Here is a 23,798-nt window from a genome sequence, read left to right as displayed (position 1 = left end):
TCCACATCATTGCATTCAGTTTTTAGTCACGATTTATATAGTGTCCCAACTTTTTTGGAATCCGGTTTGTATATCCAGAATAAAGACTCCAGAATCCAAATGGGCGAGTAACGCTTCTAGAAGGGGGCTTATTTTTACTTCTTTTTTTTTTCCACTATTATTTAAACTTTATTTCCCACAGAGGCAGCCAGTCTGACTAGACCCAGCACAGATCTAGCAGTGACAAATACCCCTGTTAGGCCTCATGCACACGACTGTTGTTTCAGTCCACATCCGAGCAGTTTTTTCGGCTCGGGTGCGGACCCATTCACTTCAACGGGGCCGCAAAAGATGCGGACAGCACACAGAGTGAACGGAGCACAGCACAACGAATGCTGAACGGAGCATTCGTTGCTCCGTTCCGTGGTCCGCCCCCAAAAAATATAACCTTTCCTATTCTTGTCCGTTTTGTGGACAAGAATAGGCAGTTATACCAATGGCTGTCTGTGCCATTTTGCAAATTGCGGAACGCACAAGGACGCCATCCGTGTTTTGCGAATCCGCATTTTGCAGACCGCAAAACACACAACGGTCGTGTGCATGAAGCCTAACGGGGGCATTTGTCACTGCTAGATCTGAGCTGGGTCTAGTCAGACTGGCTGCCTCTGTGTGCCAGGATCACGTGTTCACCAATACAGGCAGCGCCTTTTCTATACCCAGATACTTATATAGAAGTATACACAGATACACAGACAAAATGGAAGCAGTAGAAACAGGCAGGTGGTTAAAGCAGAAGGTATTGGCGTTCTGCTTTGGTGGTAAGAGGAAGTGCAGTCTTCGGGCAATGGTCACGTGCATGAGCCCTTCTTGCAGTCCACAAACTGCGGAACCCAAATCATGGATACTGGCCACGTGCATTTTGCGGACTGGAATGGCTGGCCCCTAATAGAACAGTCTTATCCTTGTCCGTAATGCGGACAATAATAGGACATGTTCTATTTTTTTGCGGAAGGGTCATGCGGACACGGAAAGCGCACAGAGTAATCTCAGTTTTTTTTTTTTTTTTAATGGCATAGGCACGGGAAAAAAATAAAAAATTTCTGTGCGTGAGCCCTTACTGGTTGGCTCGTCATGTGGTCATTTTTGCAAAAGTGTAACTGAAAAACAGCAATATTTCACAGCATAAGGTTTGGTAATTAAAGTCCAATTTGAGTTTTTCACTGTATAATGAAATTTCTAATTTTCCCATATGCTTTATGTATCAATTCATCCTGGTTTTCAAAATCTCTGCTTGCAGTCATTCAATGGGATAAATATCTGTTCTGGTCATTGCTGGTGTACAGCTGAGCACAGTTACAGTACAGTGGTCCGAGTCACATACCGGTGTCCATCACATGACCAGGAAAGATTTGTATCTGCTGCAAGTAAACAATGAAGGTTCCTATTGAATGACAGCAAAATGTATATTGTAAAATTGTATAACGTTTCATTATGCAAAGAATAATCTTTGCTGAAACTGGAATATCCCTTTAAATTACCAAACTTGTTTTGCAGGTATTAGATGTGCATGGTGGTCTGTCGCAGTTCCCGATTGGCTGCTGGAGCTGTCAGTCAGCGCAGTGGGGGCGGGGCTGGAAAGCAGTCAGTGCACTGCACATGAACAGAGCGTCGCCTGGGTACTTGGGGTCACAGTGTGTAGGGGCAGGGGTCAGCAACCTTTGGCACTCCAGCTGTTGGAAAACTACAACTCCCAGCATGCTCCATACACTTCTATGAGAGTTTCTACATGCTAGGAATTGTAGTTTCACAACAGCTGGAGAGCCAAAGGCTGCTGATCCCTGGTGTTGGGGATACAATCTTGTATTGAGTTCCAGTGCTGGAAAAAAAACGTCAGGATTCTGCATTGTTTTTGGGTGTTTTTTTTTTTTTTTCAGAAGTAGTTTTTGATGCGGTTTTTCATTTTGCCCATTCTAGGCTTCATGCACAGGATGTATTTTGTTTCCGTGTCCATTCCGTATTTTTTTTGTTTTTTTTGCGGATAGGATGCAGACTCATTCATTTCAATGGGTCCGCAAAAAAAGCAGAGAGCACACCGTGTGCTATCTGCATCCGACATGTCCTATTCTTGTCCGTTTTAGGCATTGTTACAATGGATCCGGAAAAAAAACAAAAACGCATGTCATCCATTTTTTTATTTTTTTTTATTTTTTAGGATCCGCAATTTGCAGACCGCAAAACACATATGGTTGTGTGCATGTAGCCTTAATGGGAATTATGGACGTGGATTCTGCATCAAGAATGGACAAGCCACTTCTTTTTCTACAGTGTGGTTTTAAAAAACTGTAAGCAGAAAAAGCACTATACGAAATCAATGCGGAAAATCTGCATGTGTTTTTTGGCGCGGAATCTGCACCCAAAAAAAAAACCATTGTGTGAACATACCCTTAGGCTACTTTCACACTTGTGGCAGGACGGATCCGACAGGCTGTTCAACCTGTCGGATCAGTCCTTCCGCTATTTCACCGTGCCGCCGCACCGCCGCTCTGTCCCCATTGACTATAATGGGGACTGGGGCGGAGCTCCGGCGCAGCACGGTAGTGAATGGCGAAAGGCCGCCGGACTAAAAGTCCTGCATGTCCGACTTTTTAGTCCGGCGGCCTCTCACCGCGAACTGCGCCGGGCTCCGCCCCCGTCCCCATTATAGTCAATGGGGACAGAGCGGTGGTCCGGCAGTACGGCGAAATAGCGGAAGGACGGATCCGACAGGGTGAACAGCCTGTCAGATCTGTCCTGCCGCAAGTGTGAAAGTACCCTTAGTATGTCAGTACTGCTCTCCCATTACCTATATAGTGTCATGAGCAGTTTTGAGGTCTCACTGCTGATAGACTCCCTCTAAATCGGAACCGTCACCTCCCCTGACATGTCCGTTTTAGTGAATACTTGCATTCCCCATGTAAGAATTCTGGAGCATCTATTCTTATAATTCTACTTTGTGTCATTCTTCTATTAGTCCTACTAGATGTTTATGAATGAATTGCCAGCAGTCTGCAATTAAGGTCCAATTGGGTGTTACCAGTTGGGGCTGTCTCCCTGCACGGTCTGATACTGGCAGAGACACACTCCCAACTGGTAACACCCAGAAAGACAGTCATTGCAAACTGCTAGCAATCATTCATCATTTCTAGAAGAAATAATAAAGGAACAGTACTACAAAGAGTCCTAAAAATGGATGCCCGATGACTGATAGTCCACGGGGAATGCAAGTAAGGCCTCATGCACACGGACGTTGTTTTGGTCCGCATCCGAGCCGCCGTTTTTGCAGCTTGGGTGCGGACCTATTCACTTCAATGGGGCCGCAAAAGATGCGGACAGCACTCCGTGTGCTGTCTGCATCGGTTGCTCCATTCCGAGGCCACGCAAAAAAAAATAGAACATGTCCTATTCTTGTCCGTTTTGAGGACAAGAATAGGCATTTTTACAGTGGGCCGCCCATTCCGTTCATTGCGGAAGGCACACGGGCGTGTGCATGAGGCCTAAAACAGAAATGTCAGGAAAGGTGATGGGTCCTGTTTAAATGGAACCAGTCACCAGTTTTATGGTGTCCTAACTAAGGGCAACATAAATAAGTGACCGATTCTCTTAGCAAAATGCTGGGTCACTATCTTTAATTGACCCAGTCAATCTGCCAACATCTTGTATTGAAAAGCTCCAGCTGATAATGATGAGTCATGAATATACATGAGCTCCTGACTCTCCCGCCCACCTGCTGCTGATTGACAGTTATTTTCCATATGAATCAGCAGCAGGTGGGCAGGGGAGTGGCCATAGCTCTGAATTAAATATACGCTGGACTCGATGACCTCACGCTGGACTCAAATCAGCTCATTAGCATGCGGCATCTTTGTGTGTACCTGTCACACCAGTAAATGAATACATCTAAGGCACTTTTTAGTAGTTAATGATTGTATATAATTAGTTAGATTATAATCAAATATCTACATGACAAGTTCCCTTTAAGCCACTCCTGCCAGGAGTTGTGTGAACAGGTCACTGTAAGAAGCCTACGTTTTTCTAGCCTTTTACACAGTGATTAATGAACATTTCAGTGACGCAAATGAAGTCTGCTAAAGTATTTTGACCTAACCGAAAATACAAAAAATTGTTTATATTATTCTTCAGCACCTGAGATCCATAATCAGGGGGAAACATTGAAATAGCTTTTCTCGGCATACTGTACTTCCAGCCATTGTTCTAGTCGCCGACGAGGACTGTCACAGATTTTACGAGTCTGGCACCTTTTAAAGCAGCGAAGGAGCCTGGTATAAAGGCATGAGTGAGTGATTTACAACGAGCTGACCATTCTTACATGGTATCCCAGAACAACTCTGTGCACAGACGGGCTCCAGCCAGACCTTTCCCCTGCACCACCAGCTGATTCATAGCGGATTACCTCTCACATCTCATCAAGAGGTCTCAGAGCCATGCAGCAAAGATAATGAATTCTAATACGGGAAGCCTCAATGCCCAGCTCCAACCTGAGGAATGCTGATGTTTCTGTATCGCAGAGAAGAGGTCTGCTCACCACAGACACCGGCAATGTGCGTTCCGCATTTTGCGGACCGTACATTGCCAGCACTAATAGAATATGCCTATTCTTGTCCGCAATTGCGGACAACAATAGGACATGTTCTATTTTTTGGGGGAACGGAAATGCGGACCCAGAAGTGCGGGTCCGCATTTCCAAATCCGGGTCGCACATCGTGCGGTCCCATAGAAATTAATGGGTCCGCAATTCTGTTCCGCAAAATGCAGAACAGAATTGCGGATGTGTAAATGGGGCCTAAGGCCGCGTCCACATTCCCGTGTCAGTGAACGTGTACACGTTTCATCCGTTTAGATGTCCGTGGTTGGTCCGTGTGTCATCCGTAATTCACTGATGTTGCTCAGCTAAAAATTTACTTCCAAAGAATCTCCTATCAGTCTTCAGTGAAAAACGGCTGCGCAACGGATGCCGTCCGTGCTGTGTCAGTGATTTTCAAGGGTGTGCTTGATCAAAGTAGTGCAGGTCTCCGTGATTTATTTTACTGACTCAAGGTCATAATACTGAAATGTGAACAGACACATTCAAATCAATGGGTACGTGTGCTGTCCGTTGAAAAAGTCAGTGAAAAACGGAAATATGGACAAGGCCTTTTACACGGACTGATAGGGAAGTTATGGGGAATGAAGCAGACATCTTGATAACTGATTGATCTTCAGCAGAGATGAGAGCTACATTTACAAGAAGCAATCACCTTCACTGTAATGAGAACAAGCAAAAATTATTGTTCCTGCGCAACCGATGGTTGTTTAGACAGCATGATCTGCTGCGCAGGAATGATGGTTTTTGGTGCTTTTAGGGCTCATGCACACCACCGTTGGATGTTTTGCGGGTCTGTGTGCATTCCAGATTTTGCAGAACGTAATGGACGGCTCCTAATAGAACAGTCCTATCCTTGTCCATAGTGCAGACAAATAATAGGACATGTTCTATTTTTTTGTGGCACAGCCATAGGGAGATACGGACACGGAATGCGCACAGTCACTTCCATTTTTTTTGCGGAGCTATTCACTTCAATGGGGCCGCAATAAAAATGGAAATAGACACGGGAAAAGAAAAAAAAAAAGACATTGATGTGCACGAGTCCTTGGGCTGCATTCACACAAAAGGGAAAAATAGCTGTGTAAAGGGCGTCACATGGCAATTTTATACAATAAAAAAGGTGTCAAAGGGGCTATTCACATGGCCACAAAAAATAGGACACTCCTATATTTGTGCATTTTTTGACGGAAAAACGGACCGCACTGAAATCAATGGGACTGTTTTTAACGGCTGTTTACACGGGAGTGTGCCCGTGTAAAGGGCGTTAAAAAAAATAGCTAATGGGTTAAAATAAAAAACTAAAACCGAGTGGGGACCTGCGCTCCCAGCGTGATGCATCCAGTGAGGAGCGAGTGTACCCGTGTGTTCAAGTAGATGAGGTGAGGTTTTTTTTAGTTTTTTTTAAAACAAGCAGAATGAGGGGAAAGGAGGGCATTAATAATACTGGGGACCACTAATGGGGGGCAATAAAAATACTGGGGCCCACTAATGGGGGCAATAATATTACGGGGGGGGGGGGGGGGGCAATAAAAATACTGGGGCCCACTAATGGGGGGGGGCAATAAAAACACTGGGGCTTACTAATGGGGGCAATAATAATACTGGGGCCCACTAAAGGGGGGCAATAATAATACTACTGCCCACTAATTGGGGCAATAATAATACTGGGGGCCATTGAGGGAGGCATTAATACTGGAGGTCACAAACGGGGGCATTATTGATACTGTGGGCTTATGGGCTACTAAGGGAGGCATTATTAATGCCAGGGCCCACTAGGAGGGAACATTAATAATACTAGGAGGCACTAATGGGGGCATTATTAATGCTGGGGGCCACTAAGGGAACATTAATCATACTAGGGGGCATTAATAATACTGGTGGTACTATGTGGGACATTATGTATATGGAGGGGATGAGATTTAAAAAAAGCCAATTGAATTTATCCGTTTTCAATGGCCGTTAAGAACATGGATGCAAAAATGGTTTAAAAATGAAAGCGGCCAGCGTGATTGTAGCCTTACGCAGGCCAATTATCGGGCACAAGCATTTATACAAAAACTCATCCCTGATAAGCTGCCGGATCATCAGTCTACGTAAAAGGACCCCAAGTGAGGTCTGTGGTAGCACCCCTGTCCTTCTCCTGATCCCCTCCTCTGCTGCAGTGTTTCAGCCGCTGCAAAGTACTGAAAGGGTTTATGAACTCGACAAAACTTACAGTCCTGGTAGTTAGCCAGCTTTTTGGGATGAATTTACATGACTTTGCAATTTGTAATATTTATATTGCTATTATGCAGGAAAAAGGCCACCATGTGCAAATCACTAAATGTGAAGCTGCTGCAAAAGCTTTAGAGGGGTTAAATGAGACTAGAAAAGCAGCCCCATTAAAGTAGCCTGATTCAAGTAAACAGGATACAACTGCAATGCCATGCGCGGCCAATAGAATAGAGTGGCGCTGTTCCTGGAAGAGAGAAGCAATGCTTTCCCATTATCTTTTTAGAACTTTAGATTTGTGCTGTTCCTGTTATTTTGTGTGCATAAATTGTCAACTGGGAGTTTTTATTAAGGCTAGTTTCACACTTGCGGCAGGACGGATCCGACAGGCTGTTCACCATGTCGGATCCGTCCTGCGGCTATTTCGCCGTGCCCGCGGACCGCCGCTCCGTCCCCATTGACTATAATGGGGACGGGGTGGAGCTCCGGCGCAGCACGGCGGTGCACGGAGAAAGCCGCCGGACTAAAAAGCCTGACATGCAGTAATTTTAGTCCGGCGGCCTTTCGCCGTGCTGCGCCGGAGCTCCGCCCCCGTCCCCATTATAGTCAATGGGGACGGAGCGGCGGTCCGCGGGCACGGCGAAATAGCCGCAGGACGGATCCGACATGGTGAACAGCCTGTCGGATCCGTCCTGCCGCAAGTGTGAAAGTACCCTTAAGTGGCTTCACACTACGTTCCTTTTCAAAAAACATATTTTTTTGTCAGAGGCTTTTTTTTTTTTAAGAAAAAAAAACTGCTGTGGCAAAATTTTACATACTGACCATAGGGAATTAGAAAACACCCTACAAACACAGATTTTTTTTTTTATAGTGGCATTTTAAAGACAGTTTCCTTGGCCCCCTCTGCCTTTTTATTTTAATTGCAGCATGTTCTGGGCGTGAGGTTTAGGCCGGACCCATGCTGCAGACCACAAATTGCAGTCCACAATGCGTGGGCACTGACCGTAGGGCCGCCGCATGCGGTTGCATTCACTTGAATGGGGTCCGCTATCCGCATCGCAAAAAAGTAGTGCATGCACTACTTTTTTGTGGTGAGGAGGCACTGACAGAAACCCCACAGAAGCACACCGTAGTGCTTCCGTGGGGTTCCGTGCCTCAGTTGCACACCGATGTTCCTGGACTGCGGACCCATTCAAGTGAACCGGTCCGCATCCGTGATGTGGGTGCACGCGGCTGGTACCGTGTATTGCAGATGCGCTGTTTACAGGCCGCAATACGGCCACGGCCGGGCAATGGCTGTGTGCATGAGGCCTTATGTAGACAATGCCCATATAATTCTCTATAGGAAAAAAAAAATAGTCTGAAAATAACATTAGAAAAAATGTCTGACTACAGGCCCTTTAACATGCCTGATTGAAAAGGCAATCATAACTGTTCGGGAGGAGCAATCACAGTAGCCATGCAGTTTCATTGTCTGTCAGCAGAAAGTCCCGATTTAGACCACATGCACACTACCATTGTTCGGGTCCGCATCCGAGCCGCAGTTTTTGCGGCTCGGGTGCGGACCCATTCACTTCAATGTGTCCGCATCCGTGGCCCCACAAAAAAAAATAAAAAATACAACATGTCCTATTCTTGTCCGTTTTGCGGACAAGAATAGGCATTTCTACAATGGGCCGCCTGTTCCGGTACACGGCGGGTTCCGTGATTTGTGGATCCGCACACGGGCGGCTTCAGTGTTTTGTGGATCCACAATTTGCAGACCGCAAAAAACGGAATGGTCATGTGCATGAGGCCTTACAAAGAACAATCTGCTGCTGGCAATCAATGATTCCTAGTGCGGCTTTAAACATATCACCTGATAAGTAAGCGTTTGCGCGTTCACTGGGTGATCGGTGGCACACGGTCAAGTTTCCTGATGTAGTTTTTGAAGCCAAAATTAGTAGTGGATCATAAAAGGAGAGAAAGTATAAAGGACAGATACGACGTCTTCTCTTTTTTTTTTTATTCACTCCTGGTTTTGGCTTCCAAAACCGCATCAGGAATCCTGACTCTGTGGCCGTACCCATACACAGCACAATTATTGGGAATGTGATTCTTAGGAATGCCACTTCCTGATAATTGCCCCTTTAGGAATGTCATACCCACAGACGCTTGTAAAACCCATGACTTTCATGGGGTTTCTTATAACCTAAAAAAATTTAACTTAGTGTGGCAGCACCCTTCCCTTTGTTAATGACCCTATACAGTCAAAGGCACTGTCAGCTTGGAGGATAGGGATTTTTGTCCTCGAAATAACAATTCTGGAGCATCTTTTCTCATAGCAACGAATTGTGCTGTTCCTTTGTTATTCCTCCTGAATACAATTTCTCAAAGCCCCATCATATGTGCCGGGCCCCTCACTGGTAATATACTTACCCCGCAAATTGCAGACTTCATATGCTGCGGCTATCATAGAAAATGCCTATTCTTGTCCACAATTGCGGCACGGAGCAACGGTCCCATAAAAATGAATGGGTCCGCACCCAAAATTGCGGAATGGATGCAGACTCATTCATACGGTCATGTGAATGAAGCTTAATACTGTCAGTACCGATTGGACAGTATCAGACTGTGTAAGGACACACCCCTTTGACAAAGTGAATTATTAACATCCAATTTAGAGCTCATGTACACAGCCATTGCTGTTTTTGAGGTCCAGAAATTGAGGATCCGTAAAACACGGATACCAGCCGCATGCGTTCCTGCATTTTGCAGAACAGAGCGTCCTGCCTATGTAGAACAGTACTATCCTTGTACGTAATGTGGACAAGAATAGGACATGTTCTATTCCTTTTGTAAAACAGACATACGAATGCTGTCCGTAAATTTTGCGTCCCCATTGGGTCGAGCCGCAAAAAATGCAGATTGGGTGCGGAAAAGAACAACGGTCGTGTGCACAAGCCCTTAAGCCTCATGCACACAACCGTTATTTTTTTTTACGGTCCGCAAAAACGGGGTCCGTAGGTCCGTGATCAGTGACCGTTTTTTCGTCCGTGGGTCTTCCTTGTTTTTTGGAGGATCCACGGACATGAAAATGAAAAAAAAAATCTAAGTCAAGTTTGCCATTGAAATGATAGGAAAAAACGGACACGGATCACGGATGCGGATGACAATCTTGTGTGCATCCGTGATTTTTCACGGACCCATTGACTTGAATAGGTCTGTGAACCGTTGGCCGTGAAAAAAATAGGACAGGTCATATTTTTTTCACGGCCAGGAAACACGGATCACGGATGCGGCTGCCAAACGGTGCATTTTCCGATTTTTCCACGGACTCATTGAAAGTCAATGGGTCCGCAAAAAAAAAAAAAAGAAAACGGCACAACGGCCACGGATGCACACAACGGTCGTGTGCATGAGGCCTTACTCATACATTTCTAGAAGGAATAACAGAGGAGTTAGCACACACAAAAAGATGTCCCAGAATTGTTATTTGGTTGGGAATACAGGTATTTACTAAAGGAGAGATGTTAGGGGTGGTGACAGGTCCTTTTCAGAGGGAAATGCCCTTTACCCCTTTTCAAAGCTTGTCTTGCAGGAACGAGAAGTACACGAGTCTCTTTTCCTATCTGGTTTCCATAAAAAGTGACAAGAATGCTTTTCAGCATTACATCAGACTTTGGATAATCGACTATAGAGTTTTTTTAAGTTTTTTTCCAAATACTCTAAGAATGACCTCAGAAATTCTGCCAGATCAACTCCACTTGGAGAAAATGCATGAGTAATGTTTGGAAGGAATGTCTCCCCCAAAGCAAAACCAGGTAAATGTATAACTCCTGCTTAATCAATAATCTCTCTCCGAGTATCTGGGAAGAACAACAGGGGAACTGAAGTGCGTGCTGAGTCACAACCTACTACTGCCCAAAACCTCTTCCCTTCTTCCTGGGATTTCTGCTGCCTGATGTCACCAAGACCATTCTATACAGGAACGTTCATCTTTCAGTTAATCAGGTTTAATATCAATTTCCTTGTAGATTTTCATTTCCTATCTCCAGCGGCACAAAAGACAGGGAGGAGACACCTTCAGAAGACATTCCAGTGGTCGGAAGGGAAGGGGAAAAAACTGGTTTCCTGCCAGTGTTGTCTTATGACAATGAGCAAAATTTAGAAGGTTTGTTGTCTTCTGAGAACATGGACTGGCCTCAGATATGGTCATGTGTCGGCACTGGCCAAACAGGAAATAAGATGGGATGAGCAGGTAACGCAGCCGGATACGGGGCTCTGTAACCTGCACAAAGAGGCTCTATGTCTGGATGTAAACAGCAGACAGTCCAGGCTGCACCAACTTCTACCAAATTTTAGGAGGGGTTTGTCTTGCATTGTATTATTTACATACACTAAATAAAATAAAAAAATCAGTACATCTGGAGATAGGGAATGGCTAAGGTGCTAATTTTTTTATTTTTCCGCACACATAGACATATGTTTTGTTTTTGTTTGTTTTTTGAGACAAGAATGGAAGAATATAGTGGGAAGCTGAAAAAATAAAATCTATATGAGGTGGAATTAGGAATAAAAACACAATTCTGCCATTGGTTTAGTTTTTTTTTTTTTCCTACGGCATTCTGTTATGTGGAAAAACTGACATGTTAACTTCATTCTGTGGGTCAGAAGGATTACTCTGACCACCTGGCTCTTTTATAGGGCTCCCTTTTTGTCGCCTGATTTATTTTTATTTTTTGGGGGGGGGTGGGGGGAGTGAACTTGCTAAATCAGTCATTTTGATTTTTTTTCCCCCCATTACGCAGTTGACTGCACATGATAAAAGGTTTTATATTTCAATAGTTTGAGCATTCAAATGCGGCAATGTCAATTATTTCAATTTTTTTTTTTATTTATTTAGGTTATTTGGATTTTTATGTTTTTCATATGTTTAAAAAACACGACCTGGTCCATCTGGTCTACTCTTAGATTGTTTCCTTTTTCTTTTAGGATAGATATAAGACTACTGTGGATTTTTCTAGGCATCCACTACTCTTCCAGTAAAATAATATTTTCTGGCATTATTTCTAACCTGCCTCCCAACTAATTTCAGATTCCCCCTTGTTCTTACATCCAATTTCTTATTAAAAACGCTTTCCTCCTGAACCTTATTCAAAGAGGTTTCCAGCCTGGTAGCCAAACAACAAACAGTAGCTTGGTCCCGTGATGGCAGCAGCCAATCACTCAGCGGTCACGTGCTAGAACATTAGTAGCGACATGCCATTCTAGATTCTAGCACATGATTGGCCACAGTGGTCATTGCCACTTCTGGTCCAGAGGGACCCAACACTCTTCTCACTGGAACAGAGTGGCATTCAGTAGTTGCTTTTATTTTTCTTCTAAACACTTTCTCAGCCCTCACTAAAATTTTTGTGGGGGTCAGACAACCCCTTTAAGTGACTGTCCAGTCAGGAAGTTAAAAATATGTCAGCACCTATAGCTGATGTGTACCACATTCTTCACACTTCTTGCTGCTGGCTTTGCTTGTTTTTTATATTTTTTTTCAGCTTTTTTTTTTAGATCAGCTCCATTAGGGTAGAGCTGTGGTCTGTAACTACAGTTTAGCTACAGTGCCTACAGGGAGTCTGAGGTAGTCTGAGACACACCCCCTGTCTTATCATTGGTTCAGGCTACTCATCTGCCGCTCCCCCTACTACTCTGCCTCCACAGACTGATCTCCTGGTGAGTCTGTGGTAGACTTGTGTTTTACAAAGCAACCAAAGCAAGGACAGTGACTTCCATGACAGCAAGGGCAGAACGATTATAAAAAAAAAAAGACTACTAAAGCACTGGCGAGAAAGGTATGATGATCAGGTAACTGGTGCACATAGACTGGCACAGGAGCCTTAGCAACGGGGAGCTTAGAAAATTATACTGCATGTTAAAACCCACAATCTACAATAATAGTGATGAACCTCCCTAGAGGAAATTAGAACAAACATCAGGAGTACCAGGAGAATATGAGTAAAGAAAGGTTTCCGAGGACATATGCAAAGCTGTACTTTCTCCCCTTGTGTTCTCCAGCTCTAGCTGGGTCTCACACAATGTTATGGGTATCTCCTCAGCTTCCCTGAGAAAATCAGAAGTTGCAGATGTCAATACTGATAGTTGAGCCTTTGTAAACCCTGAGATTTCTTAACTGTTTAGCTTTCTTTTTCACAGTGTAACTTTAGCTTCCTTGCAATGTTAAAACATGTCCCTGAATTTATTTGACAAGGGTCACAATGACATTCAGATCTACCAGAGTAGTCAAGGCTAATTAGGAAATCCTTCTAGAACAGTTTGTCCTTACTCTATTGCACATTTGAAAGGAATCCTAAAGAAATTAGACATTCGTTCAGGCATTCCCCAGCATGTAGAGCTATTCTTGCTGGAAAACAATGTAAACCTTCATGGCACAATGATGGACAATGAGGTCCATCGGTATCATGTGGCTCAGCCATACAAAGCCACTATACTGAAGTGGACAGAACTTAACTCTAGACCATCAGTAGCAGACCACCAGAGGACCCTCAATCTACAACGGCAATATTAGCCAATCGTAACAAAATCTAAAGGACTGGAAAACTGGAGTGGTAGTAAAAATACCAGAACAGACCTGTTAGCTGGACCCCATAAGGTGCTACATGGCCTCTATGTGTGATAAAAGATCTCACCTGTATTGACATAAACTGCCTGCTTCCTTACAGACAAGGCTGCACCCACTTATACCTATTCCACCAAAAAATATGGTGAGTTGTACAGAAGCATAAAAGATTGACACACTTCATTAAAAGTAGTTGGTCACCAGGAGCCTTGTAGGGCTAGCTAAGCGGAACATAATAATACCTTTCACTTAAGAGATACGCTGTTTTACTCTGGAGAAAAGGTACTTTTAATACATATGCACATGAGCAGATAAGTGCACTGAGGATAGGGCCAAGTTACTCTGCACCGTTGCTCAACCCCCCCTTTGCCGGCCCCTCCACACAAACCATTCCCAATCCCTCCGGGGCCGAAGCTCCTGCAAGGGACTGGGACAAGTGGCAACCCTCAGCCGAAGCCAAGGGTACGCCCATCTATGCTGCCGGCTTTCGCCTAGGCTGCCACCCAAGGCGTCATCCAGGAGCTTCAACAAGGTCTGGACTCTCCCTGGAGGGAGAGCCCAAGGGGTTTAGCAGGGGGGTGAGGAACCAATATGGCCACAAAAACCCCCCTGAACCTCAAGGAGGGGGTACCCGTAAGGGCGCCGCAACCCTGAAAATCCTAGTGAACACTACAATGTACACAAGAAACCTAGGTAAAAGATGTACACAAGTAACCTGGGTAAAAGATTTGGGGGGTACCATCTCTCCTTAGGGAGAGAGCACCTTAAATTAGAGTGAGGAGACTTATAGGCCATACAGGCTCCTCTGGAATCCTGAGAAGAAAGGAATACAAATGAGCTCTTAACAAGTTCTGCCTATTTAAAGGGTTTGTTAAGAGCTCATTAGCATCCCTTTATTCCCAGAATACCAGAGAAGCATGTATGGCCTATAAGTCTCCTCACGCCAACTAAGGCGCTCTTTGCCCAAGGAGGGGATAGTACCCCCTGACTTAGGCCTCTCACCCAGTTATGCCAGTTCTCTCTGCTCTACAGATGAGGTGCTGACTTATTTAATATCAGTCATGTCTCAAGACCTATTTAAAGGGTTGAACATTGACTAACAGGATAGCTGCCTTATATCTAGTGGCATCAGAGGCAGAGCTTGTTAAGAGCTCATTCATTCCTTTCTTCCCTGCGTAAAAGATGTACACAAGTAACCTGGGTAAAAGATGTATACAAGTAACCTGGGTAAAAGATGTTGTAAGAAGGTACAAGGAATCATCGTAGATGATAGATACGAGTCACCGAGGTTCTTGGCCTCAGTGGAGTAAGAGACGTTTTTTATGTGTCTGCAGCAGTTGCTGTTTGACACCTTACACTTAGTATGGCTTTATAGCTGATACGTGACGGCTCTTACTGGGAGTAGTCAAAGTGCTGGTTGGGTGACTACTCCCCATGTTCCAGGCCGGGTTTTACCAGGCCTAAAAACCAGCCAGCACTGCCAGGTGAGGAGAATTATCACAGTCTGATAGTGGAGCTCAGGAGGTGTGTGTGCTGAGGCTTGTGCCATGCTGGAGGGCTGAGACCCGTCTGTAAGGGAAATAGGCCACCTAAAAGCCTGCTATGGACTGCTGGAGGCAGAACTGCCAACAAGGTAATTTTTGCCATGTGGACTTTCCATTGTGTGTGAATTAACACCAAGACTGCAAAGTAAAATATTTATTTTTGCTTTATGTGTGAATAAAACACGGAAGTTTGATTTAAGAACTGGTAATTTACCTCTGTACTGCGTCTGCACACCCTGTCTACCAGAGCGAATCCCCACAATTGGTGGAGGATGCGGGTAAGAGCAGTGAGGCTGGTGTAAACGCAGATATTTTTGAGTTCTGCATTTTTCCAGGCATGGTTGTATGTCGTACATTAAACCAGCTGTATTACAACCAGTGCCCCACGACAAAATGGAGGCTGTTGTGAAGGCCCTCATGGAGGCTAATCTGCAGCAGCGGGAGACAAACCTGCACCAATGAGAGGCTAATAAGCAGCAGCAGGAGACCGGCCAGTTGCTGCTACAACATGTGATGGCTTTGCAGACAGCAGGAGCAACCCCGAATGTCCACGATGCCCGGAAAGCAGTCCGTGACGCGATTCCTAAGATGACACCTGCAGACGACATAGAAACCTACCTGGCGATGTACGAGAAAGTGGCCCTCAGGGAGAAACTACCCCGAGACCAGCGGGCTGAGGTCGTCGCTCAGTTTCTGGCATCCCATTCCCAGCGAGTGTTTTTCGACTTGCCGGACGATCAAGCGGCCGACTACCAAAAAGTAAAGGGTGAGATTTTGGCAAGACTGGGGGTGAATGTGTTGGTCCGGGCCCAGCGGGTACATCAGTGGGGGTTTAAGCCGACAGAGCCTGCGAGACCCCAGTATTTTAACTTATTCCACCTCTTGCTAAAGTGGCTACAGCCTGATGTGCTGAGTCCCACGGCTATGCTGGATAGACTATTGGTCGATATGTTCTGGAGGGCTCTGCCATCCCCTTTCCAGCACTGGATCGGCCAGGTGTCTCCTAGCAATGCTCTAGAAATGGTGGACCTGGTGGAGTGCCACGAGGCTACTAACAATCTTACGAGGGGTTCTTTTGGGAGGGGGGCAGTCAAACCCTGTAAATCTCCATTCTAGACCTGGTGACTTGTACCAGCCAAACCCACTCGGGATATACCCCCTACATAGTCTGCTGGCGGTGTGAGGAGCCTGGCCATGTAAGAGCTGACTGTCCACATCAGGTGGAAATCATGGATACTAACTATGGCTACCGTCAGTCGTTATATGCCAGGAAGTTGTGTGCAGCAGGTATCCCAGAAACTCTAAAACCACTTGTGCCAGGTGGAAGTGGGAGACACTCCAGCGGAGGCTCTGCTGGACTCAGGGAATCTGGTGTCCCTAGTAAGGGCTCCCCTGGTACGGTCCACAGGGTATACTGGCCGGAAAGTCGGGGTCATGTGCATCCATGGAGACTTAAAAGACTATCCCACCTCCCTAGTGTCTCTAACCACAGGGGCCGGCAGGTGGACTCACGAAGTGGCAGTTGCCATGAATTTACACTATGAACTTATAATAGGGAGAGACTTCCCGGGCTTCCCGGCACTGTGGCCTGCTACGAGAGTGACTGATACCTATGAGACAGGGGTAACCCCAGCAGAGTGGCCTAGCCCCAGGGGGAGGCCAGAACCCTGGGAACCCAAGGCCGAAGGGCCAGCAATAGAGGTGACTGCCACTTCGGTGGAAGAGGGGGAGACAACACCACTGAGTGCGATGATGGGAGACGTGAAGGACTTGCAGCCGGGGCCTGAGCTGGCATACCTCAATGTCTCCGGGGATAATTTTGGTACGGCACAAGACCGGGACCCCACCCTATCCCAAGCCTGGGAAAATTTATTAATAGTAGATGGTGAACCACAACAAGCTGGGGCAGAGTTGGAGTTCCCCTGTTTTGTGGTTCATCAGGATATGTTGTATCAGGTAAACCAGCTGTGGGGTGAACCCATTGAACAGTTGGTGGTGCCCCATTCTTATCGCAAGCTCGTGTTAGAGTTAGCCCACCAACATGCTCTCGGGAATCATCTGGGAATGCAGAAAACACAGGACCGCATTCTACAACAGTTTTACTGGCCCAGTGTGTTTACGGAGGTGGACGAATTCTGTGAGTCCTGCCTGACCTGCCAAACAACTAGCCCCCAGCACCTTTTCCACAGTCCCTTGATACCTATCCCGATCATCGAGATACTGTTTTAGCGTATCACTATGGACCTCGTAGGCCCAGTACCGAAGTCCGTTTGAGGACACCAACACATCTTGGTCGTCCTAGACTACACCACTCGGTACCCGGAGCAAATGGAAATGTTCTCCCGAGCGGAGCTACCTAAAGAGGTTCTGACTGACCAGGGGACCCCTTTTATGTCTAAGGTCATGAGGGAGCTCTGCAAGTTGCTGCATATCAAACAGTTACAGACGTCCATTTACCATCCGCAAACGAACGGTCTGGTTGAAAGGTTTAATAAAACATTAAAAACCATGTTAAAAAGGGTGGTGTCTAAAGATGCGAAGGACTGGGACCTTCTTCCGCCCTCTCATGTTCGCTGTGCGAGAGGTGCCCCAGGCTTCTACTGCATTCTCGCCCTTCGAATTGCTATATGGCAGACATTGCGGTTTGTTGGATGTAGCCAAAGAGGAGTGGGAACAGCAACTCACTACGCATAGAGGTGTCCTTAAATATGTTACCAAGATGCAATACCAGATAGAGACCATTTTGCCCCTTGTCAGGGAGCATATGGAGTCCACGCAGCGAGCCCAGAGTCGGATCTATGATCGGCAGGCTCGGGACCGGATCTTTAACCCGGTTGATCGGGTTTTGGTTCTGGTGCAGAGCATGGACAGTAAGTTCCTGTCCAGGTGGCAGGGGCCCTACAAGGTACTTGAAAAAATTGGAGAAGTAAATTACTCAGGAGGCCAGGGAGTTTATTAGTCGGAACACGGATGTGTTTTCGGATCTCCCTGGACGCACTTCCACAATTCGGCATGACAGTCACTGAGCCTCAGGCAATAGTCCGGCTAAAAACATACCAGATACCCGAGGCTCGGCGACAACCATCTCAGAGGAAGTGCAGATGATGCTGAGGCTAGACGTCATTGAGGAGTCTAAAAGTGAGTGGGCTAGTCCTATAGTGCTAATACCCAAGCCAGAAGGGACACTCCGGTTCTGTAACGATTTTCGTAAACTGAATGATATTTCCAAATTCGATGCATATCCTATGCCTCGGGTGGATGGGCTTATCAAGAGGTTAGGACAAGCCCGGTATTTTTCTGTTTTGGACCTCGCGAAAGGGTACTGGCAGGTGCCCTAACGGAGGCTACCAAAGAGAAAACTGCCTTCATCACACCTGAAGGGCTGTATCAGTACATGGTGCTACCCTTTGGTCTGCATGGTGACTTATGGACACTGTGCTGCATCCACATCGTCGATACGCTTCTGCTTACCTGGACGATATTGCCATCCACAGTACCGATTGGGAAAGTCACTCACCCAAAGTGCAGGCTGTAGTGGACTCCCTTCGGAAGGCGGGACTAACCGCTAACCCCCAAAAATGTGCAATAGGGTTAGAGGAGACAAAACCTGGGGCATGTCATTAGGTGCGGAGTCATCAACCCCCAAGTGAACAAAATAGAGGCAATACGGAATTGGCCCCGACCTACCACCTCTAGACAAGTAAAGTAATTCCTAGGAATGATAGGCTTTTACATGAGATTTATTCCCCACTTTGCTACTGTAGCTGCGCCATTGACAGGGTTATTGAAGGGACGCAAGTCAGTGATGTTTCAATGGAATGACCGGGCGGAAGATGCTTTCTCCACTTTGAAGTCGGCCCTTTGTAGGTCCCCGGTTTTGGTGACGCCCGACTTCAAACGGGAATTCATAGTGCTGTACTGTCTTCGGAAGTCAACGGGGAGGAGCATCCCGTTGTCTTCCTAAGCCGCAAGCTCACCTCAGCCGAGACCTGGTACAGTATAGTGGAGAGAGAGTGCCTGGCTATCAAGTGGGCAAAATCAAGTCTCTCCACTATTATTTGTTGGGGAGAACATTCCGCTTGGTGACCGACCACTCCCATCTCAAGTGGATGAGCCAGGCCAAAGAGAGGAATACCAGGTGGTTCCTGTCCTTACAAAACTTTACGTTCTCCATAGAACACAGGGCAGACCGGTTGCAGGGAAACCTGCAAATCCCCCACAATGTATCTGTATGAATCTGGGTAAGAGATGTACACAAGTAACCTGGGTAAAAGATGTACACAAGTAACCTGGGTAAAAGATGTACACCTGTAACCTGGGTAAAAGATGTACACCTGTAACCTGGGTAAAAGATGTACACCTGTAACCTGGGTAAAAGATGTACACCTGTAACCTGGGTAAAAGATGTACAATGTAACCTGGGTAAAAGATGTACAATGTAACCTGGGTAAAAGATGTACAATGTAACCTGGGTAAAAGATGTACAATGTAACCTGGGTAAAAGATGTACACAAGTAACCTGGGTAAAAGATGTATACACTAATCCTTTAATAGACACAAAAAAAATAAAAAAAAGGGTGCCTTTGAGTATTCATATTACTCAAAAAGTGCAAATAATATAATTTATGAAATCATTTCAAACAATCATGTTGCTAAATACTTAATGTAGATTGAGTTTCTGATCGGATATATTCCCCAACCCTGGAGCTCCTGTGTGTACTGTGCATCTAGTGCTGATAATCTGGCAGATCAGGGCACATAACCTACAGCCACAATCACAATTCTCAAACTATGTGTCCATCTACTACAGCACAGCTTTAATGCTTTCTATACCATACATGTAACATACATACAGCTGTTGAGCATCGCATCCCGCACTCAATGTTCCTTAATTCCTTGTGTGGATGATTCCTTGGTGGGTGAGACATTTCAATGAGGTCTTTTGCATGAATGGGTGTGCTCAAGTGTCTATAAGCCTCCATTAGTTACACTTCCCACAGCAGATTTAACCCTCTTCTGGGACATTTATAGCATTCATGGTTTTCCATACAAGACAACATAACAGCCGAATAATAAGCTCTCTCTCTGTGGCCTAACCCTAGGCTACCAGACAACCACAACACAATGTATTCAGACCTCCGGATTACACAAAACATGGCGTTAAAGGCGCAACACATAGAACTGAAGATAAGACGTCCATTGTAGCTGGGAATGAAGAAGGCAGCAACCTACAATCGTTCTGCACAAAGGTCGTCTCACATAGTCTCATAATATGTCAACCAATTAATCCCATATAAAGCGGGTGCCCCGGGCTATGACTGCCTAATTGTAGAGTACGCACTGTATATTCATAATAGGGAGCCAACACAACCCACATAAATCATTTGCATTCACAGCTCATCCTTACTCTTCGCTCTATAAAACAAGTCGAAAGGGACGTTTTCAACTGTTGAAATAGCAACAAAAAAACAATTATTGACATAGGGCCTGCATTGTCTTTGCTGTATTTTTACGACTTTCACTTACTGGGGTCTACACTCTAGATTGTAGGTGGGGCATTTATCTTCAGTGATGTGTATGGGGGCAGCCCGATTGTCCTCTGATTAATTACCACCACCAGAGGTGCAGTAAACATGCATGCTCGGTCATTGTTTTTGGGAGATTCAAGGGGATAGCCGTCAGCTGAACTCATGAACTTTTCAGACATTTTTCTTTTCCCTGTAATTTTACCTTTGAAATTATATGGCTATGCATGTTCCTCTGAATTCTTAAAGGGGTTGGTCAGTTTCCTATATTGATGAGCTATCCTCATGATAGGTCATCAATATCAGATCGGCAGGGTTCTGACGCCTGGCTCCCCCACGATCAGAAAATGCAGCAATCCAACGAGCGCTGCCTTCTCTTCACTGTTCACCGTCGACATCACAGTGTCAAGCAGGTGTAATTACAGCTCTTCCGTCACCCCTTTCATATCAATGGGAGCAGAGTGTAACTGCACCTTCCCATTTAAGTAACTGGGGGCGGAGGAACTGTAATTACACCTGCTCGTCGCGGACATAGCAAACACTGACGAGAATGCAGAGCTTGTACAAGCTCTGCGTTCTCTTCAAACAGCTGATCGGCAGGGCTGCCGGGATCGGACCTCCACCCATCTGATACTGGTCATCAAAATCGGAAACTGACCAATCCCTTTTTGGCATATATGTATTCTAAGCTGGATTCCTCGTCCTGTGCATGTAAATGGGGTTTCCGCAGCATTAGCTGCAGAAATAAGTAGTATGTTACTTATTTCAAGCAGAAAACAAGATTAGCTGAATGAAAGACAATGATGTCCAATCCTCGTGTGAACCTGGTGCATCGCAAATCCACTGCGAAAATCTGAACTTTATCCTCGGATATCTGCTGTGGAAAATGCACGTCTTTTCAAGGTACACTAATTCAATAACTTTAAAAAAAAATTAGAAGCATTGATATTAATAAGTAAACAGACACACTAATACACATATGAAGGCAATATTGAAAATCAAGTATACACTGTACCTCCTCCTGTAGTGAATCCATCTAGTGATGCCTGTTTTTTGTAACTCCAGGGGTGCATGGGGCTTACAATCTAAAAATGAGCCACAAAAACATAAAGAAACATGAAATCACCATTTCACCATGAGATCTCTATAGCTCTGTTCGCAATATCGTCAGAGATGTTATTTAAAATATGTAAATTTAGGCTTAAGTGCACTAAAGGTGGGCCCTAGCAACTCCGTGCACTTTAGCTTCTCCTCTGCTTTCCTGGACACTCCTCCCTCCACTTGAACAACAGGACCAGCCATCCAGGTGGTAGGAAGGAGTGTTCATGGAGCAGAGGAGTTAAAGGGGTTCTGCACTTTCAATTAACTGATGATCTATCCTCTGGATAGATCATCAGCTTCTGATCGGCGGGGGTCCGACACCCGGGACCCCCGCCGATCAGCTGTTTGAGAAGGCAGAGGCGCTCCAGCAGCGCCGCGGCCTTCTCACTGTTTACCGCTGGCCCGCCCGCCCACTGACGTCACGACTTGTATCAACTAGAGTGGGCGCGGCTAAGCTCCATTCAAGTGAACAGAGCTTAGCCGCGCCCACTACTAGTTGATACAAGTTGTGACGTCAGTGGGCGGACGGCCCGGCGGTAAACAGTGAGAAGGCCGCTGCGCTGCTGGAGCGCCGCTGCCTTCTCAAACAGCTGATCGGCGGGGGTCCCGGGTGTCGGACCCCCGCCGATCAGAAGCTGATGATCTATCCAGAGGATAGATCATCAGTTAATTGAAAGTGCAGAACCCCTTTAAGGCTCACAGAGTGGCTAAGGCCCACCCTTGGTGCACTTAAAGGGGTTGTCCAGGTTCAGAGCTGAACCTGGACATACCTCCATTTTCACCCAGGCAGCCCCCCTGACATGAGCATCGGAGCAGTTCATTCTCCGATGCTCTCCTTTGCCCTGCGCTAAATTGCACAGGGCAAAGGCATTTTTTTGAGTTCCGGTGACGTACCGGGGCTCTCTATGGGGCTGACAGGAAGCCCGGTGACGTCACCGGCACTGATGGGCGGGATTTGGCTCTGCCCTAGCCAGTAAAACGGCTAAGGCAGAGCTAAAGCCCGCCCCTCAGAGCCGGTGACGTCACCGAACACACCGCTGGGCGGAAGTTACCGCCCGGCAGTGTGTTATTGAAAACACAAGAGCCTGTGCCCTGCGCGATCTAGCGCAGGGCACGGGAGCGCATCGGAGCATGAGATGCTCCGATGCTAGGCTCAGGGGGGCTGCCGGGGTGAAAATAAGGGTAAGTCCGGGTTCAGCTCTGAACCCGGACAACCCCTTTAAAGGCTATGTACACCTTTGGGGGCAATTTATTTTTATTATTGCATTGTACTTATTTTGAGCTAAAAATCTTTTTTTCAATTGATCTTTATTAAAAATATGAAATCCTTTTTTGTGGGGCTGACATGCTCTAGCAGCAGCTTATACATTTTTTGTCTTTTCGGACATCCGAAGAGCAGATGGGCTCCTTATCGCTGCTCTCTCACATTATAAACACTCATTAAAGCTCAATCCTCATCTTACTGATAAGAATGTGGATTAAATAAGTGTTTATGACCTCTTAGTAGTTTAGAGATAAGGGTTATTAGATGACTGGCACAAAGTGAAAGTACCAGTCACACAGTTAGAAAAACTGTTAACCCTTTGTGACAGAATGGCTAAAAAAAATTAATAAAGGCCAATTGAAAATATGATTTTAAGCCAAAAATGAGTAAAATGCAATCATAAACAAAAATTGCCTCCAATTATGTACATAGCCTTAAAGTCCAATTTTGCATATTGGACTGAGCTAGGAAAGTATGACCAGGTGCCATCACACAATCTATATGATCTTCCTGTATGTGGCAGGAACTTGACGACATCAAGAAATTGTGGAAAACATTCTGATCAAACTCAATTACTCTCAGATACTGTATCCCATTAAAGGGGTTGTCCGGGTTCAGAGCTGAACCCGGACATACCTCCATTTTCACCCAGGCAGTCCCCCTGACTTGAGCATCGGAGCAGTTCATGCTCCGATGCTCTCCTTTGCCCTGCGGTAAATCGCGCAGGGCAAATACATCTTCAGGAGTTCCGGTGATGAACCTGGCTCTCCATGGGGCTGCCAGGAAGCCCGGTGACATCACCGGCACTGATGGGCAGGCGTTAGCACAGATGGGGCAGCACTAAAACACGGCCATCAGAGCCAGTGACGTCAACAAACACTCCGCCCGGCAGTGAGTTATTGTAAAAAAAAAGAGCCCGTGC

The 23,798-nt window shown here is 45.9% G+C and overlaps 1 protein-coding gene across 1 annotated transcript in view; it reads right to left on the bottom strand.

Moving 5' to 3' along the window:
* Positions 1-23,798, bottom strand: part of ARHGEF28 (Rho guanine nucleotide exchange factor 28) — a 238,675-nt gene that overhangs the window by 127,735 nt on the left and 87,142 nt on the right. The window contains 1 exon segment of the mRNA XM_044276054.1: positions 21,527-21,596. Coding sequence (XP_044131989.1) covers positions 21,527-21,596 — 70 coding nt within the window.

The sequence above is a fragment of the Bufo gargarizans genome, chromosome 1 (assembly GCF_014858855.1).
Source record: "Bufo gargarizans isolate SCDJY-AF-19 chromosome 1, ASM1485885v1, whole genome shotgun sequence".
Taxonomy (NCBI): domain Eukaryota; kingdom Metazoa; phylum Chordata; class Amphibia; order Anura; family Bufonidae; genus Bufo; species Bufo gargarizans.
The sequence above is the reverse complement of the archived record's forward strand: the minus strand, read 5'-3'. Positions and strand labels throughout refer to the sequence as shown.